Source organism: Electrophorus electricus, chromosome 1 (genome assembly GCF_041902795.1).
Source record: "Electrophorus electricus isolate QZ-2024a chromosome 1, ASM4190279v1, whole genome shotgun sequence".
Taxonomy (NCBI): Eukaryota; Metazoa; Chordata; class Actinopteri; order Gymnotiformes; family Gymnotidae; genus Electrophorus; species Electrophorus electricus.
The window spans coordinates 41,197,416-41,221,402 of record NC_137497.1 but is presented as its reverse complement, the minus strand read 5'-3'; the positions used below and the strand labels follow the sequence as shown (position 1 = coordinate 41,221,402).

Sequence of the window (23,987 nt, the reverse complement as noted above, 5' to 3'; positions counted from 1 at the left end):
TTGCATTGTTTTGCAATTTATTGTTTGAGTACAGATTGAAAGTAATGTTTTCCTTCCTTTCTTTCTACAGTTTTTGGTTATTTATTTAGTTGTTTGTTTAACTGTTTTTCGTCAGAATGTTTCAGTTATAGCTGGGTGTATACAGTATCTAAAAACGGATCTGTGGGATTAATGTGCATCAACCCTACTCCCCATTTGCTCACTGCCAGTTTTGCGCTTTGTGAGTCAGATTTTAGGTTACACATACTGATCCTATATCAGTAATTATGTAACGAAAACCACACAGAGTAACCACACATTTAGTCAGCATAAATGTAAAACAGTAAAAGCAAATTTACTTCAGCGTTTTAGAATCAGGTTTGTCTGAGTAGTTTCCCAATGGACTCTTACGCAGTTACACCTTAGAGCGTTCTTAGTGTCGGATCAGTTTAATCCGTTTAGTCAGATCAGTTAATTCCCTATAGACACTATACCATTATTACAGAAATCATATCTTGCTTTTGTTTATTATTACTACTAGCAGTGGAAGCATAGTTTTCTCAGATATCAAATTAATTTTATACTCGTTTGCCCTGAGACATGAGTAATTAGATTTGGCCATAGAAATATGGAGCAGTTTGCTTGTCTCGAGCTTAAATACGTTTACACAGTGCTGACAAATTTGGTCAGACTGACCTGATTTATGCCCCTCATATTAAAAAATCAGCATTTTAAACTTTTTTTAAATAATCGGAAAATACATTCTTTAAAAAAAAAAGAAAGAAAGAAATCAAGTACTTCGGTGGACTTATTCAGTAGGATGTGCATCAGTCTCCCTCATCATGTAGGCCACTAGCTGAACAGTCCAGCGCTGAGCCGTAACTCGTACGGTCGAGGAGCAACAAAGAAATAGCGCTTCACAGCGTAGTGGCACTGCGTTTCTCGTCGCCGCAATCGGAGCTCATCGCTATTAAAATTAATGACCACCTCCCCCGTAGCATCAGCTTCGCGTGAACGCGCTGCGCGCTCGTGTTAGGGGGCGCGCGTAGAGGCGGTCCGGCTGCTTCAGTTTCTGTTATCGTTTTTTTTTTTTTTTCTGTTGCTGCTACCTTCAGTTAAATAGCGAGGAGACGAGAACGAGCGGACGGCCGACTCTGGATATCTTTTTTTTTCATCAAGGAAAAATCGTTTCGGATTGAACATCGACGGCCGCTTGACAGGTAACATTTTCGCATGTCAATAAGTGCCCTTCGACCGCGCGTGAAAAGTCGGTAAATGTCCCGTGAAAGTGGTGTTTTCCCGATGAGGGGACGTGTGTGTGTGGGACGTGCCTCCCTTTGTGCCGAAGCAGAGCTGATGGTGGTCACTGGCGAAACGTCGGCGATTTCACACCATTTCAGGCTGCGCGTTTTGGTCACTGAACCTCGACGGGGTCCTCGCTGCCAACCAGACGATCCGTGTTAGCGTTTCGTCCGCGCGTATTTTCCGAGTTGTGATTTGCTCGGGCCTCCGTCGAATCGAAAACAGTCGCTCCTAACGAGTAGCGCACATAACAGCGCTATCTGCGTGTTCGCGCGGGGTTAATTACGTCCCCCGTTTCGTCCTGACAGCTCTGCTCATTTCATTTCTCACTCCGCACCAAAGAAAGCCGTGATCGTTTAGGGACCGATGTTCCAACGCTCATGAAAGCATGAGGCAAGTGAGTTGGTAACCCGGAGAATCGAGCAGAAACTCTTCAGGCGTTAAAATTAATAAGACATATCGCATTCCACTGAAAGTGCAATAACTCCCGGGACTCCCAAACAAGGGAGCATTTTGCGTCTGTCAGAATACAGTTGTACTGCGGTTTGAGCATCGCTGCTTCGGCGAGGGCGTGTGGGTTGTGTAGACTAAATGTTTTATGACCCATTTTTCTCCATCATAAAGAACGATGATGAACCTTCTCATATCATCCACTTTAGCAGCTGTATTATCAACCGCTCACCTTAAGAGGTACTTCCCATAGCAGCTCCAGTGGGCCTTTTTCCTTAACTTAAGGTCGTGACTTGGGTGTCCCTGTCCCTGTCCCTGTCCCTGTCCCTGTCCGGGATTTCCCTTACCACGTTACCGCACGGCCCTGCCAATGAGGATTAAGATATCTTTGATTCTGTCCACGTTTGTCGTGACACGTCGGATTATAAAAATTGGGGAAACCCCGCCCCTTGCAGGACGAATCCTATCAACTTAATTTAACTGCTTCAAATGGCATAAATAACAGATGGAAAAGGTTGTCCTCCGAGTGATACAATGATCTTGTATCATGGCAGTGGAGAAGGCGCTGGGGGACTTTTTACATTCGTAACAACTCACAGTTAGAATAATTCAGCAAGATCTTGGGATTGAAATGGAAGTAAATGACCAAAGCCATTTATTAAGCATCCATGGCAAAATGTCACTGATGCCCAATATCTGTTAAATCATAAACTATTAGTAACAAATCATAAACTATTAGTAACAATATTTAATTGGAATGTTGAGGGCCCTGTTAGAAGCTGAAAAGGCGGCAAGTTCACATGAGCACCACGGGCATTAACTAAAACAAATGCTTTCCTGCCGACACGATTTCAATACACGATACTGCACCTCTAAGTCCACTTTGCACTTCAGCCACTGGATACGTGGCACACGTAATACTATGAAGCATTTTGCTAATCAACTAATGATGTAGCTTTGGTGGCAAATGGTGTATGTATGGCCATCTGCATTGGGCTGTACTGTGATAAGAAAGGTGTGTGGAGCTCATCTGCACTCTCTGATTGCTCTTCACTGTGGCTGCTCTAGGTGGCCCTTTGCCATCCCCCAGCTAGTTCACATTTCTGTGGCATCCCTGTTCCAAGCACACCTGCTGTGATGAGTTACTAGGGCTTATTAACCAGCTCTGGTGTGAATAGGGCTGAAGGCGAATGGGAGGGTGGCTCAAGAGCCCGAGCAGAATCTTCTGCTTCCTCGGGCCATCTCAGGTTAGACTCGATTCCAGCTGTTGTGAGTTTTTCCAGCCCTGGGCTGCAGCAGTTCGCTGCAGTGTCGTGTAACGTGTCGGCGTGGGTGGGCTGTGGCAGGGCCAAAGATGTCCAGCGAGGTGCAGAGACCGGACGATAGCCCCAGCACGAGCGGAGGGAGCTCAGACGTGGAGCAGCGAGAGTCGGCCCCTCCGGAGCAGGAACGTGAGCAGGCGCAGCCCAAGAAGAAAGAAACCAAGATCTCCAGCAAAACCGCCGCCAAACTCTCCACCAGTGCCAAGAGGTGAGACCCGACTCAGAGAGGAGCTCGTATATAGCTCCACGCCTTCCTTAGACCACCTGCTGAGTCTTAGCTTCACAACACACGTTCAAGGTGTACAAACAAAAGGTCTTGCTCGTTCTTGAATGTAATAAGTTGGAGGGTGGGGGTGTCTTAAATGGTCAAATATATCGCTTCTGTGTGCAGCTCTGAGTGCTTTACTCCTTATTCACAAGAGCCAGATATATCAGGCGCCATTTGACCAAGCATCCACAGAACGCCTGCTCCATTAATCCTCTGTGTTACAGGACTCTCTTATCCTTATGGGTTGGATGGAAGAGTTTTGAACTCTGTGCTGATCTAGAGCTTGCAGCATGTGGCTCCCTGGGACACAGGCCCAGTTTTTAATGTGCATGCAGTGCTGTGCTGCTCCCTGCAGTCCTGGTTGACCTGCAAGCTGCAGACTTGGTGGAGAAATGTGGCCTTAGCTCATGTGGCGTGCATTCATTTTTATTTAGTGTCTTTCTTGTCCTCCGCTCTGCAACGTTCTAACACCCGCTGGCCCCATTTTGTTTGGTAAGGCCGGGGATCCTGTGGGACCCGTACTGCCATGATGCAGCCACGCGGGAGGTTGGCCGAATGGCCTGCCGGCGCTGGGATGCTAACTGCCGTCTCCGGTGCCTCGTCCCCTTGCCTCGAAGTGCGGTGGCCTGGCTAGCGTTGGAACAGGCCCAGGCTTGGAGTTGGAGCAGACCCAGGCTTAGTGGTGAAGCAGTTCCAGGCCGGGCACTGCAGGAGGCTCATGCTGGGCGTTGGAGCAGGACCAGGCTGTTAGCAGGATTTTTATTTGGGCTGTAGCCTGGCATTGTTCGTTTCAAGCAGCGTTAGGGCATGGCTTCAACCTGCAGAACAGCAAGAGGACAATAAAAATAGTGGAAGGAAAATTTTTAAAAAAAACAAAAAAAGATACTCAGCCTCTGAAAAAATTGAGTGGGGACTCTAAATGTGTGGGTTGTTAAGAAAATTTTAGGATGGTGTGTACAGTCTTCATGAAGCATCTTGAAAAAAGCAGTGCTGATCCTGGATTATTTGATTCAGGCCCCTTTGGTCTTGGCTCATGCTCTCCCCATGTAGTCCTTCTCGAAGGCTCTTTGCAAAGCGCCTGAGCTTCTGCTAATTGTCTGATGTACACTATAGGACCAGCTGTCACCAGCTGTGATTTACTAGCCAGGAATAACTGAAATCTTCATTATGCTGATTGGAAGGTGTTAGACAAATACTATAGCGCCTCACCTTTCTTGATGATGAGTCATATGTTCACAAAAATTCACAGCTATAAGAATTACTTTTTTTTCAAGCAAGCATTTTTATTTATGTTAAATCATAACAGTTAAATAACAGTTACTGCATTGGCACAGAGAGGTCTTTAAAAAAAATTACGTGCCAGGTCATTTCTCAAGTTCTTGAATAATTTCAGAGTAGTTCACAGTGTTTATAAGATACACGATTTCATTATAATAAATGATGCAATCCCTGTGAGATCGCTTGAGTAACTGTATTATTAAGGTGTCATTTGTTAGAGCTGTACCTTTACCAGATGCATTACAAGGTGCTTTTTCCTTAACCCAACATCATTGCTGGAGTGTACGTGTCCTTTTTCTAGGACTCCCACTGCATTATTGCCTTTCCCTGGAAAATAGAAGTATACCTTTTTTTTAGTATCAGGTTCTTTAAAATGGTTTTAAAAAGCCCCTTGCAATACTCATCTGCTCAACTTAAACAAGCTGTTCTAAATTGCATAAATAACAAATGGAAAATATTTTTATCTAAGTGGCAAGATGATCTCTTATAATCACAGTGCAGAAGTTAGTTGTTTGTGTGAGATATCACAATGCACTTCTCCTGTGTTCCTTGCAGAATTCAAAAGGAGCTTGCAGAAATCACACTAGACCCACCGCCGAACTGCAGGTGAGATCACTGCTTTCCTATCGGTTTCCTGTCCATTTCCTGTCTGCTGTCTGTTGTGCTGATTTTCATCTGGGTGTCTCCTTTTTAGTAGAAGAAAGAGATGTGAAGTGAAAAAAGAACAAAAAGGGTTTGCGAAAAGAGAATCAAGACTACAGGGTGAGAGTTGGGAGGTAGAGCGGACGAGACCCTGAACGAGAGCGAGATGGGTGGATAATGGTTACCGTGTGTCAGTCAGCTTCTCGTTCAGAGTAAGCGTGGTAGCATGTGTGCAGGCCTCATGGGCTGAGAAACTGTGACTGCCTTTGAGAAACACAGACTTTGTTAAACCGCACAGCAAAAACCGACACGATCATTGATTATCCCTGGTGTTTATAGCAGGTGAATAATTGTCAGTTCAGTACAGCATCTGGAAATAGGACAGGAGGAAAAATTAAGCAACAAACAAATCCATCAGTTGAGGACTTTCTAAGTGTCACATGAAAGGTGGGAAAAGCGTGGAAAGGGTCAGATGGTTGTATTTCAAAAGCACAATGTATTGAATGCAGCACTGTTTTAATAATGTTGTATCTAAATATAGTTCTACTGGATAATGATTTCCTTGATTAAATACATAAATCTTTGTAATTATGGACTTATGAATTACGCGAGAGCTCCATAAAATAAAGCTATTAGATCTGATGGTTTGAACAGACAAATATCAGTGATTATCATAACAGGAAATGTACCAAGTTGTTGGAAATAATTCACGTGTGTTTTTCTTTTTTTTCTCTGCTTGTTTTATTTCTAACAATGGGGGGCCCGTTCAATGCCTTGTGAAGAAACTCATCAAAATTATGGAAAGATAATTAATGTTAAAAGGATGTAAATGTTTTCAAGATAAATGCCATGATTTTTATAGGAATACTAGGCTGTTATTTTTGTCAGAAGGTTGATCAAAGAAGGAAAGCACCCATAAACTAGACCCATCTGCTTGAAATCACATTTGTCGCCTTCAGCTCTAACTGGAGTTGAATTTAAACTGACAAATGTGATTTTTTTCCCTGAAAGTGTTGCCTTCCAAAAACATTAGCTGCCTCATTACATTAATTAGACTGTTTCCAAATTGACATACCATTTTATGTCTTCTGCAGGAGAATCATGTAGATGCCATTTCAGTGTTTGTGTGCAGGTGGTTATTGTGTCTGTGTGCTGAACCATTGTTAATAGGATTTCAGCAACAAAGAATGAGAGGAGCTCATTCTGGCTGAATGAGGCTGGTTAATGGTAAATACTGTAGATCACTATTTAGCATTGCATTGTCCACGTTAAGCTGTTTGGTAGGCTACTGCTGGATGAGTAAGTGACACGGTGAATCTTCTGAGTGAGCTGGATGACTGGCCATCTTCATTCAAACCCCATGATATAGCGAACCTAAGAAAAGCTGAACAAAAGGGTTTTGGTCGGTCTCTCAGCACTGAAGCAATTGGACGACCGTTTCTATCTTATTTCTCCATTTCTCCGTGACTTAGCAGCTCTGCTGCTGATATTTTCATGAGATAACTGTACCTAAGGCTAAAAGGAATGTGGGAACAAGTCATGGGTGTTGATCAGACCTACAGATCTTGGGGGAATCGGCCTGAGCTCTCGAGTCAGAGCTATTTTTCACCCCCTGACCATTAGCTGCAGCAGAGCACAGATGCATATTCATAAGGGGGAGGAGCACGAGTGGTCTCGGGGGTAATCTTCATGATCAGTTTTTCAGAGGCCTTCTCTGAGCCAGAACAGTGAAGGGGAATCTATTATCCAACACAGCTGAACACAAAAGAGGTTATGAAAGGGTGTTTTTTTTGTTGTTGTTGTTGTCAAGTACCAAGTGTAAGACTGAGAAGTGGCACTTGAGTGCTAAAGAAATTCTTCAGTAGAACTCCATTTTTATCTGCCATGACATAACAATAGCATTTGGGGGAATCTGTGCAAAACTGCAAGCAACTAGACACAAAAAGAGTATTGCAAACAACATTTGCTGGTTGGGTTTATTTATCAGTAATTTTATTCCCAAGTCACATGTAACACAAACACACAGCTTTACATTCCACAAACATATACCACTATACCTATTCTGTGTGGCATACTTGACTTAGAACTGGTTTGCCATTGGTAGGATTCCTACCCCATCTGCCATGCAGAGACAAATGGAGCTTCCAGCATGTTCCAGGTCATTGGCTGTTTGATAATGCTTGGTGTACATAAGAATGGATATGATCTTTTGTCTTACCCAGTTATGCTGTTTCAGGAGGGCATGCACAGTTTATAATGCCGATGTATATCCAATGACCCTTTTGCCGCTCAGCTAATTTGATATTCAGCGTGGATAATGGAGCCGTTAGCCTGGCAAGAGGCAAAACTATACATCAAACAGCTGGATCAATATATGCCATTGAATAAGCTACCTGCCAGTAGCAGCCAGGGTGTGCTGTAGGCTATTTGCTGCCTGTCACATTAAAGAAGCTGCCTTTGATGGCAGTGTCATATTTGTTTAGCATCCATTGTGTCTTTGTGATTTATCCTGTATATCCCCGGCTCATTCATATCCCCGGCTCATTCATGTTGTGTCTCAGAAGAGAAAACAACCGATGAACCTGTTTTTTCAGAATTTCCTTAGTTTGCTTAGTTGTGCATTTTGTTTGTTTGTTTTTCCTTTTTTGGAGCACTTGGTCTGTGTGTGTGTGTGTGTGTGTGTGTGTGTGTGTGTGTGTGTTTACACTGAGGCAGTGTGGCTTGTAGTGCAGGGTCATATATATGAAGCTCATGGCCCATTAGGAAGCAATTAACCAGAGTTTTCTAGAGAAGCTTGGAAGCATACTTCAGCATTGTTTCATCAATGATGTAATGACATTAGTGAAATGTAGCCTAGCAAAAAATAAAAAGCAGGAAGATATATGAGGTGCTTATACATTTGCAGCGTAACTTATAAAACGGCACCTGTCGGCATAAATGGCCCAGATGCTATCACCACCAGAAAATAATGAAACTAAATACAAAAAAAAATAGTAATTAAAAGTTGGATGACCAAAATGTGACTGAAAAAAAGCATATTCTTTTCCTCACAAACAGTCTTGAATATGTTTCATGATTTGAAGAGACTCAGTAAATAGTTACTTTGCACCTCTGTAAACAGTTGTAGCTTGACGGCAAATAATGAAAGCAAAAGTAAACTGTCACGCTGAAAATCCATCAGCCATTAGAGCGTGGATGTTGTCCCAGCTTCTCTGGCTTCCTCTGAGCTTCAGCGGACCAGTACAGGAGAGCTGGTCTTTGTTCCTGTCCATGTATGAAAATCACTGATAAAGTTGCTTTGGGCAATCACTATGTACAATTGGCATAATACTCATTTTGGTTCAGGAGAAAGAGGCACTGTGATGTGCTTAGTAGTAGAATGCGTGAAGGATGAAAGGGTGAAGGAGGAAAAGTGAAAGCTCCTGACTGCAACTTGAGTGCTAGCGTGTTTATTATACAGCTTTCATGGCTCTGTTTGTTATTGTTATTTCAGATTGCATCACTCCCAACACTGCATGCAAATCCTGTTCATTAAAATAATGATCAGGATTACAGAAATGCCCCAAAGGCGAGCGTTTCGGCGAGCTTTTGAGATTGCTGCAGGCAGGCTGAACTGAATGGGAGGGGGAAAGACATTCTTCTAAATTCATCACTCCTTAAATTTTAACCCCCACCCGCAACAATTCGGCATCTCTAATACATATGCATGTAAAACAGATTACAAGAATAACTAAAGCACCAGAAAGGTTTTTATCATTGTGCTTCGCAAAATAGAATTACCCCCTCCACGGCAGCCACCAGGGCAGAATACATTTGTTTTGAACTGACATGGAAAATTCTATTTTATCATCTGTGTCCCTGAGAGACTGGCAGGAGGATAGTTTCTTAGCCTTATATAGAGCAAATATTTCCCTCTTAGGTGCTTGTTTCCGCACTAATTGCGTCATATAATTGTGACATTTGTGCTGGAGATTAGCTATAAAATTATGGCATTAAAATGAACCATATCATGAGAGGAAATCCATGATAGAGGAGGACCCACAATCTCTTTTGCACTACAGCTGTAATTGGTAGTGGGGCATTTCACGGTCAGAGCAAAGGAAGATTGCTTCATTAAGTTTCTGTTCTGATAATCACCACAGCTCTGCTATAATGGAGGATCCTAACTGAATGAATACTCCATTAGAAAGAGCCAGAGAATGAGAGACTGGAAGGGTGAAATAACACGCTCCGTGCCTCGGCAAGAGATCAAGCTCAATTGCTTTTAACAAACCTGCAGGCAAACCTCTTTTGTGGTGAGGATTAACAGCCCCCTTTACTGGTGTAACCTTTTCCCGAGATCATCGTTTTCGACCAGGCACATGGCTGTGATCAAGGTCTGTTTGCTGCAGTGACGCACCCTTCCTCAATCCCATAGGCCATAAGTGGGACAAGGTAGCTCTGTGAGCGCTTTAAAGGGCCTGGTCCCTGGCCGCACGTAGCCGTGAATGAACGAGCAAGTCTAACCAAGGACCTTTTAAACACTTGCATGTCATCAATTACTGTTCTCGGTCCTGACCTGGCCTGCCAGCACGAGGCATCTCCAGATAATTAGCCTTGCATGCTGACACTGTGCCTGACCTTGGTCCTCGGCATGTACATAAATAATCACACATTGGTTCCTTGTGGGGCTTTTTAAAACATTTTTTAAATCATTTTCCCCTTAGTGCAGAAATCAGCACCCAGACATGGTACTGGTGCAGGAGAATGTTTTGTTGATCTTCACACTGTTTTGGTGCTTGTTTGTTTCTTATTTCTTTTGCTCCTTTTTGTCTACATTGGAAAGCAGTGACACTGGTGGGTAATGTGCCAAATGTTTCCTGGTTTGATTTATTCTGGGTCAGTACTCAGAAATGGCTCTTAAATGAGGCCCAGTGTCTATATGGAATAGTGTAAGACCCCATCAAAACAATGAGGTGACATTTAGCGTGGCGTTTTAAGAAAGCTAAGCTACTTCACTGACGATCATGTAGCTTTACAAATGACAAATACAGTAATACGGCTGTTCTTGATAAAGTACAGATTCTCAGCCATCTTTTTCTAAGGTATTATGCTCCCTTAATTTTATGGGTCTGAAGGTTATTCAGACAGATATTCAGACAAGCACAGAATTCATTTTGGCTTGTGGTATACAGTACAAAAGCCCCTACCAGTGTTAAATTAGCACTTTCAAATTGGAAATCCATGCACACAGCAAATGCTGTACACCAATTTAACACTGTGGCTGTTAATTTAACAAGGACAAGTTTGGTGCGTGACTGATATAGGAAGGTCACTTACTTCACCTGCGGCATGCACTGCACCTCTGCACCTGGGAACGACCTCCAACTATCTGCATTACAAGACCCTAAAGTAGTGTGTTCAAAGATGCTCTTTTTACTATAGTGTAGTTTGGAGGTCCTATTGGATGAGGTCATATTTCTGCAGCAAGGACTAAGTGTATGTTAATGAAGCAGATCTCCACTGGCCTCTCAGAGTGGAGCCAGCCTTGCCTTTGCTTCGCTTGGTGTTTTTGTTCATTTCTCGCGTGCAACACCAGGAAACACATTACCAGTGCTTGCACTCTCCAACCTCGACAAGCCCATGTCAGAAGTCATTTACGATTGGGGGGTTGGCACATCTCCTCCCGGAATTCCTTGTTTTGCGGGATTGAGTTGGAAATCTCATGTGAAGCACCTATGCTTGAGCATTTGAGTGGTCTTCTGGAGAAGGGAATGTGTCTCAGGCTGGTGCAGAAACTTGCATGTCCTGTGGCACTCTGGCAGACAGCTGCTTTAAACAGCACACATGAAGGGGCTCCAGGTGTTTCTTTAGATGGCACTTAGTCCTAAGGCATCTTATCCTCTCTCTCTTTTTTTAGCCACCCTTCTTCCATCTTTTAGTAGTTGGCACTGCTCCATGTGTTTACATATCACCCCCCCCCACACACACACACACAGTGTCTTGTATTGCAAGTGCAGTGAGTACAGTAAGAGTAGAGAGTGTGTGGGGGGCTCAGTGTGGCTGCTGAAGGGATGTAGGATGGATTTGCTCTCATCTGCACTTCACTCCACCAGGGTAGCCCACATTCTTCAGACCAATAATCCATTAATCAGATCAATAATCCATGTGGATTATTGGTCTGAAGAATGTGGGCTACCCATTTTCACTTGTCGGTTGTTTTTCACTGTCACTCACTTTTAAACGGGGCCTGGGTTTTTTTTTCATCTATGGTGTGACTGTTTCACACTTTAATACCATTTAACACAAGCTTGCAAAAGCAAGCTCTCTGTGTGGATCCTGACTGCATTGGAGTCTTTTGATGACAAGCCTCGGTGTTGAATGATTAATTATCTGAGAAGAGTGTTCTGAGCCTGAGCAACGTGTGAAGGCCACTCGGTCAACAAACACTACACTCTCTTAGACTCTATCTTGAAGCGATGTGAGGTGTTATTCTGCTTGAGGTGTGTTTACACTGAATGTGGTTGTGATTTTCTTCTTTTTCTGTTTATCAGGACGAAATGATTGATAACAGTATCTACTGCATTGAATGGGTGGTTTGTCTTAGGTTTAGTGTGTATATGTGTGTGAGGGAGCCAGAGCAGATGAACACCCCTGTCATCCCTTCAGTGGTCATCCTTCAGTACACCGTTTAGTCTTGCAGTACTTTCAGTAGGGGTTCAGGAGGGTATCATGGACAGGTAGCTGTGACATAACTGCTGATATTCCTAAAACAAAGATTATCTTTAAAAGGCGGCACAAGTATTAAATGGAACACTTTCTCTCTCTCTCTCTCTCTCTCTCTCTCTCTCTCTCTCTCTCTCTCTCTCTCTCTCTCTCTCTCTCTCTCTCTCTCTCATTTAAGATTATCTTTGTGTTACAATGATCTTGTTAAATGGGGCCCAGTTCAGTTGAGGTGTGCTGTTCCTGGTGCCTCTACCAGGAGACTTGGATGCAGGTGCCAAGAGCAACGTGTACATTTTTACTGACAATAAATTAACAAATGATGGGTTACCCATTTAGAACTATATTAGTATAGCCCTTCCTTTTCAACCATTATGATTTTTGCAGTGACATCTGGATCTGATAGCCCTTCTAATTTGCACCCTAACCCTAGGGTACTGCTCTGAGTCCTACATGGCCATATTTACGCAGCTCTTCTGTTCACTCCCAGTTAATGACAGACTTGTGTTTAAAGTATGGCCACACCATCCCAGCATGGCGGGACTGATTTCTAGTTCATTAGCATTGCCTGGGCAGTGCTGTCACCTGAAGAACAGGGCTACGATTAAGCAGACACAGAGAGACTTGTCAAAGAGACGGGAGTGCTGTTTGAAAATGAGTAGCTCTCCCACAAAACAGTGTGTCAGGCATTTTAATGAGCTATGGGCGGTACGTTATTGACCTTTTATATATTCATATTTTACATGGCATTGAATATAGATGCACCTCCACCAGGCTCACTGAGAGCACTTTGCTGTTTTGATGACTATGAGATATAAACAGGTGTTTCTGTTTCAGTGCATGACAACAACAAGAAGACATTGCTTATTTGCATAATGGAACAGAGGAACTGGTTCTCAAAAACAAGTTCACTTTCTAGTGAAACTCTGTGTTTTAGGGTGTATACAGCAGGGTGTATACCTAAGGTTTTAAAATCTAAAGAAGAGGCACTGTAAGGGTAGATGATATTCTCTGGCTCTTCAGTCTGATCAGACAGGGTGCCAGATAGGAGCCCAGTCATCTCCTAACTCAAGACCTCAGACAGCTGGGTTCTGTAAGCTGATGCCTCAAATAGATCTGTTTGGCCTCAGCGGCTGCTGGTACTGTTATTCCGCTCATGGGGTGTGTGGTGTGGTGGGGTTGGTGGGCTGGGGGATAAGGTGAGGGGTTGGGGGGCTGTTGCTGGGGAACCATGAGTTCTGGCATGTACTTTAAACTATTGACTTAGCATTTAGCCAGAGGTCAGAGCCAGTTGGACATGCGCGTGTGCACACACGCAGAGGTCTGGCAGGGCTGATCCTCTGCAGTCTCTCTGTCTCTGTCTCTGTCTCTGTCTCTCTCTCTCTCTCTCTCTCTCTCTCTCTCTCTCTCTAGCTTTGCCTGTCAGTGAGGAGCTTTTAGGAGATTTTTTTCAGTCTCAGCTAATGGAAAAGAACTCCGTTTCTCTCACTCATGCTAAGACTAACAGATACACCACCCTGCCACAAACCACATGAGGCCACATTGTTCATCAAACAACAACAAAAAAAAAAAAGGCAGTGGGATTTCCAACTTGGAACACTCAAGTATAATAAAACACAATTTTAATTGTTTTTTTTGTGGTTTGGTACAGAACCACATTGCAACACACTGGTTGTGAAGCAACAATCTTCAATCCTTGTGGCCGGCGGCGGCTGTGATCCACCTAACATAGCAATGCTCAGCTGCTGGTCCTCTAAACAGCAAGGCAGAGGTGGCTCCTCCATCCGAGAGCAAGCATATGCCTCAGCTGGATTTATGACTGACTACATCTGCTGCCTCCTCCGTGTAATGGCCACACGATTGTGGCAGTATAGCGAGACTGCCATCGTGCTCTGCTCAGCTCCCAGCCACCAGATGATGCTCATGCATCATTACATACATACAGAGCTTATCATTCATTCATTCATTCATTTAATAAAGACCTATTCAGAGCTCAGCACCTATTCAGAGAATTTGGACACTGGGCTGTTTATTCCCTATGAATCAAATTACGGTGCATCCTCCACCCCCCACCAGTGCGGGTCTTTTGGGCAGGTCTGAACACAACAATCACACTTGATCAACTGGTCAGAGACTGTTTACGAGTCTCTGTCTGTTTGCTGGTGAACCCTAGTGTACTAAGAACGTGATATGGCCCAGTTGCAGGAAGTCAAGAAAACACATTATGTGTTATGGGTTCCAAGATGACTGAGAACAGGCAAAGCTCAGAACTGGAATGAAGAAGAAGTATGATAAAACATATCTGTAGTTCTGTAATATCTGGATTTAAGAAACATTCATTCATTAGCCTACGTTATGTTGCTGCTTTTCAGTAGAGGATTTTTTTTGCTGGGCACCAGTTTTTTGATATTTGGTTGTTTTTATTTATAGGAAGCCGCCATGTTTCTCACTTTTTTTCCATTTCCGGCCCTGTGCCTTCCCACGCGCCCCCTTCAGCAAATGTCCTCGCTTTCTGCCAGCCTACATTTGTACAGCGTGAAGCCGAAGCAGACCAAATAGAAAAGGAACCGAAAGTATTAATTGAATTCTGATTTAAATGTATTGCTAGGTGTGACAGCTCATTAAACATCACTGAGGAGTAGATTCTGGTGGACGCATATTCACCAGCATCTTCTGTGGTGTGGCTGTAGTATTCGCCTTTTGAAGCCAATATTTTTACACTGCTGCTTTTGCATAAATAGCCTCACAGGTAAAAAGCTCCTATTTCTGTCAGAAAATGTTGCAAAGCACCTTCTGTGCTTTCATTTTCCCATCCCTAGTGCTACAAAATGAAGTAGGTTCCTGTTAGAAGGCCCACCGTGAAAGCTCGTCTCTGTCAAAATTCACATTCATTTTGCTGCTGTGCACATAACATTGAAATTGCTTATCTAGACCTGCATTGACTGTGCATGCATTTGCCTGTCAGTAACATTACCATCTGTTTGAATTCATTGCTTTCATCCGTTACGGTTTGTTCCTCCATACAGCATCGTGCATATATTTTAATACCTTCTGTGGCCGCACTCACATGCACGACCCATTTGAACCTTTCACACAGTTCAAATGGTGTCAGTGCTTCAGTGAACAGGGTAGACTTTTCACATGAAATGTATACCGCAAAAGTTGCCTTGCGTGCACTCCAAACGGAGACCTATGGATGTATACATTTTATTTGCGCATACCTCTGTTTATGTATCCTGTTCATTACATGCTTGATGTAGGACCTTATGTGCATGTACGTGTGAGTGTGCTGCTCTTTCTTGCGGGTAATTACATAAAATTCAGCGTGGTGTTTATTACCCTGCGTGCTGGATGCTGTCCCAGCCTGCTCCTGGCAAGGGGCCAGCCAGGACCTCGCCGTCAGCAGTGCAGGGACGGAGGCAGGAGAGGGACATAAATCCTGCATATGGCGCCGATCAGCAAGGCATTCCAGCAGAGGAAGCAGTCTCTTCATTTAGAGAGGCCATTAAACGTCAAAAGAGACACCTTTTCACTGGCGCTATACGTGGGAGGCAGCCAATTCGATCTTCCACCGAAGGTCGGTTGAGCTGTCGACATCAGTTGCTGAGATATGTGAGGACTCTTGCTATGTATTTGTACAGGAGACAAATGCTATAAATACAAATTTAGATTAAGAAAGGAGACTCTTTATGGGGTGAGGGGGGTCTTGTTCATTTTGGTACAAATGATGTGCCTGTTTATTCCCTTAGAGGAATAGGAGTTATTAAAGCACAGACTACAGACCCTGGCAGCATGGTAGTGGTTTATGCTGACTGCTCTTTCTGAAACACCACAGAGGCTGGATGCCTGTAGCCTGCAAACAAATTCACTACTCTGATTATTTATTCTTCCCTTTCACTTGTATCAATAGATTGTATTGATTAATGGTCTTCCTGATTCAGTACGTGGTACTGATTAATGGTTTAGTTAATAATTTACTTGTAATTAGGTTGTTCTGTGCTTCAGATACCAGTGATCAATCTTCACTGTATAATTCACATGCAAAGCAGTGCAGTCTGTGGATGAAACTCAGGGCTGGGTTTATTACACATTCAATATTACACATGGTTGTTGTAGACAACCATGGGCAGTGGTAGTTCAGTGGTTAAGGTACTTGACTAGTAATCAGGTTGCCAGTTCAAGCCCTACGGCTGCCAAGTTACCACTGTTGGGTCCCTACGCAAGACCCTTAAACCTCAAGTTGTTGTAATTATGTTACTTTGGGTAAAAGTGTCAGCTAAATGCTGTAAATAAAAATTGTAGACATGTCCACAGCCTGGTTTTGTTTTGTTTGGTTTTTTTGTCATTCTGAACCTCAAAATCAGAAAAGTTAAAAATAACTTGGCATATGCTGTTTTATGGTTGTGCTTATTTTTATTTGTGGTCAGTTCTGACTTGCACCTGAGCGCAAGTCCTTATGGGGTTTTGTAATTCAACTTCTTGTTTGTTACAATCATAATTATTTACTAACAAACTTTAACTGAAATAATTTTTGTGAACATTTATCCATTAAGAATTTTGCCTCTTCAGAGTAATGTTCACTGACGGTTACACTTTCTGCAGCTCATGCACACACAGACCTTGGCTGTATTTCAGGCAACTGTGCTCCGAATGCAGACACCCAAAATGCTGCCAGTGACATGAATTGTACTGAATGTGAATATAAAGATTTAGAAGTAGCTATATAAAAAAGTATGTCATTTTATTCACAGTGCTGGCCCCAAAGGAGACAACATCTATGAGTGGAGGTCAACCATCCTGGGACCACCAGGATCTGTGTATGAAGGAGGAGTCTTTTTCCTCGACATCGCGTTCACACCTGACTACCCGTTTAAACCACCCAAGGTGAGAGTGTCATTACACTGTAATCCCTCTCTTGTACGTCATTTTTCATTATTTTGGAGTGTGCCTTCTTTTTAAACTTTTTTTAAAAAGAACCTTCTTTCTGGTTTCCTTCATTTTGGAATATGTGTATCCTTCTGGAGATAGTGTTGCATCTGCAGTGTCCAGAAATTGAAATGAATACTTACGGCACATTAAATGAATACTTACAGCACATATGCTAACATTGTTAATAGTTAATGAAAGGTAGAAGGTCCAAGTTAATATGGAAATGCTCCCTATTGATTGCACTGAATGTTAGACCCCTTGACCTGTTTTGGGTGGCGAATCACTTTAAGCAGGGCCAGAATGTCTGCCCTCTTCTCTCACCAGTGTACCGGGAGGGAGGTACACCTTGTGGCTCTGTGACTGTGATGGTTCCAAGGCAAGCTGTTCTGGTGGACTCACACTGCTGTTCACCGAGCTTCAAAGCACACTGTTTTCCCTGCTTTGATACACCTTATAAAAGCAGATCTGAGTGATGGTGTTGTAAAAGGTCATATTCTCTCACTCTCATGAATCTTTCCTGCCCGTTTCCTTATCTCTCTTAAGTCCCTGCTATAGCCTTCTTCTTTCTTTCTCTCCCACTGTTTTAAGAGCTTTTTTACAAGCAAAAAAAAAAAAAAAGACCAAATACAGAGACACATCCAATGCAACACATCCTGCTGTATTACTGCTCCCTCCTCTATCTAGCTATATCTACATATATATGCATACATTAGGCACAAACATCATCCATCAGTGCAGAGTGAGACTGTAGAAATGGTATGTTTTTTTAAAAATTATGTGGGTTGAAGTATTTGATGGTTTTGTGCCATAGAGGGTTAAAGATTAGAGAAATTTTGGTCCCAATTATACAATAAATGAACATAATGTTCAGTGGTTTTCTCTGACAGTTTGGCTCAGTCTTCTGGATGGCTCCAGTAAGCTTTAAAATGTATGCAAATGTAATGCTATAGTGAAAACAATAAACAGCTTTTAAGATTTGGGTAAATATGGCTTTTGTTTAAGTGCCCTTGATGATGAATTTCACCTAGGGAATGGGGACATAAACTTGTTTTTCCACAATGGATGTTGTACAAAAAGGCATATAGACATGCTTTTATTTTCCAGGAGACAGAATCATTTCCATACATTTTCACACCTCCACCACAGCAGACACCGGGTGAGTGTGTTGGCACACTATCATAAAGCAGGCTGATGTAGATGATTTAGCCCGGTGATGAAGTGGTGGTCACAGGCACAAACGAAACAATGTAAGATTGTTATGTTTCTGGTGAAGTGAATATGCATGGGGGGGGGGAAGTCATCTCACATGCGATTTATAATTGTGACCTAGTTGATATTTGGAAAGTTACTTTCAACCAAACTTCAATGTAGCAACCAGATTTTAAGATAATATCTACATGGACATGAGGTCATGTGAAGGTTGATATAGTATAAACACCCTGTACAAACAGCGTGAATAAAACAAGGCCCAAAAAGTAATAAAATGTTTAAAGAAAATCCATTTGCATGGTGTTGTCCAAGCCTGCTATAGACTGTCCTTTCTACTATACTAACTTACATAATCTTTAATTCAGTCTCTTAAAACTGCACTGGAGCGTATTAAAACTCTCTTAAAAAGTGATTCTCTAAAGACTGTTGAATTATTTGTCCTCCTTTCTCTCCCAGGTTACGTTCCGTACACGGATCTACCACTGCAACATCAACAGCCAGGGAGTGATCTGTCTGGACATCCTGAAGGACAACTGGAGTCCTGCCCTCACCATCTCCAAGGTCCTCCTGTCCATCTGTTCCCTGCTCACAGACTGTAACCCAGGTATGCAGAGGAGACCATGTCCTCTTCTTTTTTAAAATCCTATGATTAAGTGTGAGAGAATGGAAAAACCCATATAATCCTCTGGTTGGAAAAGAGCCATTGTTGTTTAATGTAATGTAATGGTCTATAAATAATTACTTGGGTTATAGCCTAACAGTTCCACGCTTCTTACCTTGGCTGAACTCCTTATTTGATGGGGGTTACATTAGGAGTGTCCTTGTATGTTGCAGTGGTGTGAGGGAAAGAAGCTAAGGCCCCCTGGCTGTCAGTGTCGTAATTAAGCTTTGTGCTTATGGGTCCTGCAGCGAAAAAAACCACCTGTGGGGTACTGGACGATATTCGCCCGAATCACGGTTGGCGTGACTTCGCGTTGAAACTGTGTGCGCTTTGCAGTGCCCTTCTTGCTGATTGGTTTGTGTGTGTTCCGCAGCCGATCCTCTCGTCGGAAGCATCGCCACACAATACTTGACCAACAGAACGGAACATGACAGAATAGCAAAACAGTGGACGAAGAGATACGCCACATAAAGGAAGCCGTCAGACCTACACGCTGTAAATCCTCCCTTTTCCGTCCCTGTTGTACCTCTCTACCTCTCTCCCTGTCTTCTTAGAGCACACTCACCAAGTGCAACACTATATATATATCTCGCCCCTCTACCCCAGCCTCTTATAAACCTTTTGGTGAAGAGAACCGTTCTTTGTTCCTCGTTGACTTGAAATCTTCTTTTTTATACAAAGAGTAGACTGGGATTTTATTTTCCAATTATCTGAATGTTTGAATTATCCTAGGAGGAAAATATTGTTGTTGTTGTTATTATTATTATTGTTGTTGTTGTTCAACTTAATGTATGTACATCTTTACTTTTTAAGTGGCATCAGGAACAAACAGGTTATAAACCACACCACCACATGTTCTGACAGAAGTCGACCACAGTACGTGCATGTAATAGGATGCTAGTTTGCATCCACTGGAACTCAGAGCTCTACCCTTTTGTTTGTATGTATTTTTTAAAACACGCTGTCAAAGAAGCCACTGGGGGGACAAAACGATTAAATAAAATAAAACAAAAAAAACAAGTCTTGCTAGTGGATAGATCAGAAATCACACAGACCTGTATATTGCTACGTACCACGTTTGACTGGCCAGTGAGGTTTGTTGTGCACTTACTTTATGGACTACATCCAATAAAACACTGTGGCTGAACTGTAGCAAACATGCTGGGCATTTGGTTTTTGTATGCGTGAGTGTTCATGCGTGTCTGTGTATGCTGGGGGCAGGTAGAAACACGTCGAAAAATTGTTAGTTTGGGAACTCATTTATTTTCTTAACCAAAAATTGTTTTATTGTCTCAAGTCATGAAAGTTAGCTAGGTATTTCATTGTAGTTTTGGTATCATTTTTAAGCCTAAACCAGGACATTCACTTCCAGTCGCTCTATAACACAGACGGCGAAGCTTTTCCCAGGACCCACACATGCACATACACAAAGTAGTTCACCTCCGCTGTCATCATGATGCGTGAAATTGCGAAATACAAGGGTAAGGTCAGTAGTTGCTTCATTTTAGCGAGGATTGTCAAGAGTGAGTATGGGAACACACCGGTACCATGCACTCTGTGGTGCTTACCTGCTGACACACCTGATTCAGGTCATGGATGGCTTTATAATGGTCTTAGTCATCAGTGTATTAAAAAAAGATTATGCTGAACTTTGCACTGGGTCATCACTGCTGAGAGCTGCTGAACTATAACCCAAAACGGAGAGTTTTAAATCATTAAATAAGGCCATCCGCTGTCTGTCACTGTTGCTCCAGTTGTTAACAAAGGATAAATCTGGCTGCCAAGAAATTGAGCATGGCCCATTTCTTGACAAATTCAGAAGCAATGTAAAAAAGAAAAAAAGGAAAATGACTAAACTACATTTATCTTGGCGATTTTATTTTGTATTCTTGTGGCATCTTTTATGTTGCTTTTGCTATTTTTTGCTTATGTCCCTCCCTGAGAGCAGAGACAGAAGTAAACCCTATATAAACAAGGCTTTAAAAGCACCACTGGTGTTAAATGGTAATCAAGTGCACATTTGGAGTACACTGTTTCAATGTCAAATTGTTATTTTAAGCCAGCGCATACTATGGAAGTGCCATTGATATTATGATGCCACACAGAGCCTTAGCGCCTCTCTCCAGCCTCTTTATTAGAAACTCAGGCCTCGTACCTACTGTCACTTTATTATATAAACCTGTCTTATAAGTGTATTATATAAGCACTCAACACATTTACAGTTTGTAGCCCATCCGTTACTATGCATAGCCTTTCATCGACCCTTTGCCCCGCTCAGCACTGATGCATGTCTGATAACAGGACCAGAAAGACTGCTACTGACCAGATATTACTGGTTGGCAGACCATTCTTGACTGAGCCGTGACACTGGTGTGGTAGTGGGCGCTGGTCTGAGTGTATTGGGTAGTCATTTGTCTGCAGGGGGTAAGAGCGCACTGACATCCAACACTATCGCTGCCATCAACAACCTTGTAAAAGAAACTGACCACTCAAGAAATGGAGGGTGGCCGATACAAACTGCACATGACACACAGATGTCTCCAACCGTTTAACTACCAGGTATTTTAAAGAAATGTTTCTAAGAAGGTGGGTGGTGAGGGAATTCACCACTACCACCAGTGTTGTAGGAGTGGGAGAACTAGGGTAATTGACACCCATTGATTTATTCACTCATTTAAACAGTCTATAAAAATAAATGGATGTGTTTCAGTTCACAGGGATAATTTGTGACTTTCATCACCAGCAACACAGAAACTGCTTGGCCCACTTCTTATGCACATGACTTGCTTTGAGGATGGTATGTATGTTTTCATTTCATTTAACATCCAGTGGTGTTGAAACAGTGCTCCATGATATCAGTGGTCTACATTTTCTTCTTTTTTTACTGCTGTAATTTTAAATTGCCTCAAAAAAAAACAAACAAAAAAAAGTCACAGTATTAACTGTCCCAACCAGCTAACACATATGCCTTATTCATTTTCTCTGTGAACAAAGTGCGCCAATCCTTTTTCATTCCTTTTTATACATGCTCTTATTCCACGTCCCAGTGTTGCTGTCATGAGCCTGTTCCCGCACTGCATATCTGAGACAAACTGTACACAAAAGGCTGCGTGAAAAGAAATGAACTCTTTCCCTTTTTTCTACAGCACATCTCTTTTCAACTGGATTCAATGAACCACCTCATTACTCTTTTTTCATCTTTCTCCTTCACAATTAAAGAGTTTACTTACGTAATGCCAGACCTAACTACACTGAGGATTTAACACACTCTACAAATTGCTAGAAATGCCCTACAATTTATATTTCATTTGACATTCCTATTAGATCAGATTATAATATGACCCACTTTCTATAAGCTTAAAGAGACGTAGTCTAATGAGGAGAGAGGTTATTATAGCTAATACTTATTCAAATGCTTTTAACTATGAGGAGGGCTGCCAGGCTCTGTGTGCAAAGGATCTTTTTCCCATCATCATCATGACGGTTTTCTTTCAAAACCACCTGTTTATATATATATATATATATATATATATATATATATATATATATATATATATATATATATATATATATATATATATATATATTACTCCATGATCATATGCCAGCCTAACTTTGTTGAATAAGATAGAGCTAAATTCACATTTTTTTAGAGTGACACTCTGATCCAGACTTAATTCTCTGTTCCAATTTTAGTCTAACTTTCAACATTTGCTGCAAACTACATTCACCTTTTCCCTATGAGCAATGAGATAGTAAATGTTGAGTTTAGTCTGAAGCACAGACTTCCCCTTGTTCACACATAGCACTATAGGTGTAGGGCACTGCTTTTAGTAACCACTAGAGGGCACTAGTGGTCGTTTGTCTTCATGTGAGTTGTTTTGTAGGTAATACTTCTAAAGTGTCCTCTAAGTCTCTCCTCTCTCAGGTATTGTCTGTCAGAGCCAGAGAGTGATCTGTCTGGAAATCTTGAAGGACAACTGGGAAGCTGAACTCACTGTTCACACACTGTCCAGAGCAACATGAGGCACCCACCAGCTTTGTAACACAGCTTTGACACAACAGGTGTGTCAGCTCACATATATTATATAAAAATATGTTTAAAGGGGAAATACATCAAAAAGTAACAATAGATGGAAATATGTCAAATTTCTAAGGAACAAAGGAACATACTATGAAGAGGAGAGGGGTACCACAATAGATTCAAGGCAAGAATCATAACAGCAAACCAAACATATCCACATAACACAATTTCAAACCAGCTTGTCCCCATCTCAGCAAAACACTGCACATCTTTTACATCCTTTGCAGTGTTTTACAGACAATCAGAGGCTGCTAATACCCATAGAAAAACATATAACTAATTTCAAACAGCGCTATCATTTGAGCATGTGTAGATCTTACAACTATGAGAAAGTCAAAGCTTTCAGTCACATAACACATTCCAAAGTGTTGAGCATAGCAGCTGTGTTATTGTGGTCATATGGTCAGTGTCCTAATAGATTGTTTTGAACATACACATCAACATCCCGGAGAGCAGCTCGGCACTGTGCTGAGGCAATACATGTGGGTGGTGGTAACCCACAGCACCAAATGAATGAAACTGAATAAAATACAGAGATTTTATGCAAAGGTGATCACAAAGGTGCCTGTTCTGGTGTATATAATTTTGTTGTGCTTCATTGTGTGTCTAATGTATGTAACTGTGTTGTTTCGTTTGTAGATGGCTTTCTATGACAGTAACTAAGCTTCCATTTTTACTTTGTAAGAAGGGTTTTTGAGCCTGTTATAAAGCTTGTTTGATCTGACCCAGATGAAGGAAATTAAAGAAATCTGAATGTTTCTTTTTAAGAAATATGAACATTTACAGAGACCGCATTGAGAAAGTGATGATGTAATGTTGGCAACCAGATATTCAAAAACTCCTGCTTTAAAAAAACAAACAAAAAAAATCAACCCAGTTCTTTCCCATGCCAGCAGACCCATTCACTGGCAACATAGCAACATCATGTCCAAGCACACAGCAAACCACTGGACCCAGCGCTGTGCTCATTCTACGGATCTGATCTCAGATGAACTTTGTAATATTAACTTTTTTCCCTCATCGACTTCCAAGACATTTATGATTTCTTTTCTTTGGAAACATTTGCGTTATGTTTCACTTTTCATCATTAACAAATAACAAAATTGATCTCACCTGATTTGTATTTATTAAGTCTGAGAATTCACTGAATATATCCCCTCT

At 42.1% G+C, this 23,987-nt stretch overlaps 1 protein-coding gene across 3 annotated transcripts; it reads left to right on the top strand.

Annotated features, from left to right (window-relative positions):
- Positions 1–560: 560 nt before the first annotated feature.
- ube2e2 (ubiquitin-conjugating enzyme E2E 2) lies at positions 561–19,899 on the top strand. Of its 3 annotated transcripts, none has more exons than XM_081720089.1 (6): positions 561–1,199; positions 3,078–3,261; positions 5,155–5,205; positions 16,695–16,827; positions 18,538–18,685; positions 18,916–19,133. In XM_081720089.1, the coding sequence occupies exons 2-6, from the start codon at positions 3,086–3,088 to the stop codon at positions 18,921–18,923; spliced, it is 516 nt and encodes a 171-aa protein (XP_081576215.1). In that variant the 5' UTR covers positions 561–1,199; positions 3,078–3,085; the 3' UTR covers positions 18,924–19,133. The 3 variants fall into 3 exon arrangements, with proteins under 3 accessions (XP_081576215.1, XP_026868090.1, XP_026868091.1); XM_027012289.3 differs by having other exon boundaries at positions 583–1,199; positions 19,116–19,899; XM_027012290.3 differs by lacking the exon at positions 561–1,199 and adding an exon at positions 1,254–2,978 and having other exon boundaries at positions 19,116–19,899.
- Positions 19,900–23,987: the final 4,088 nt, after the last annotated feature.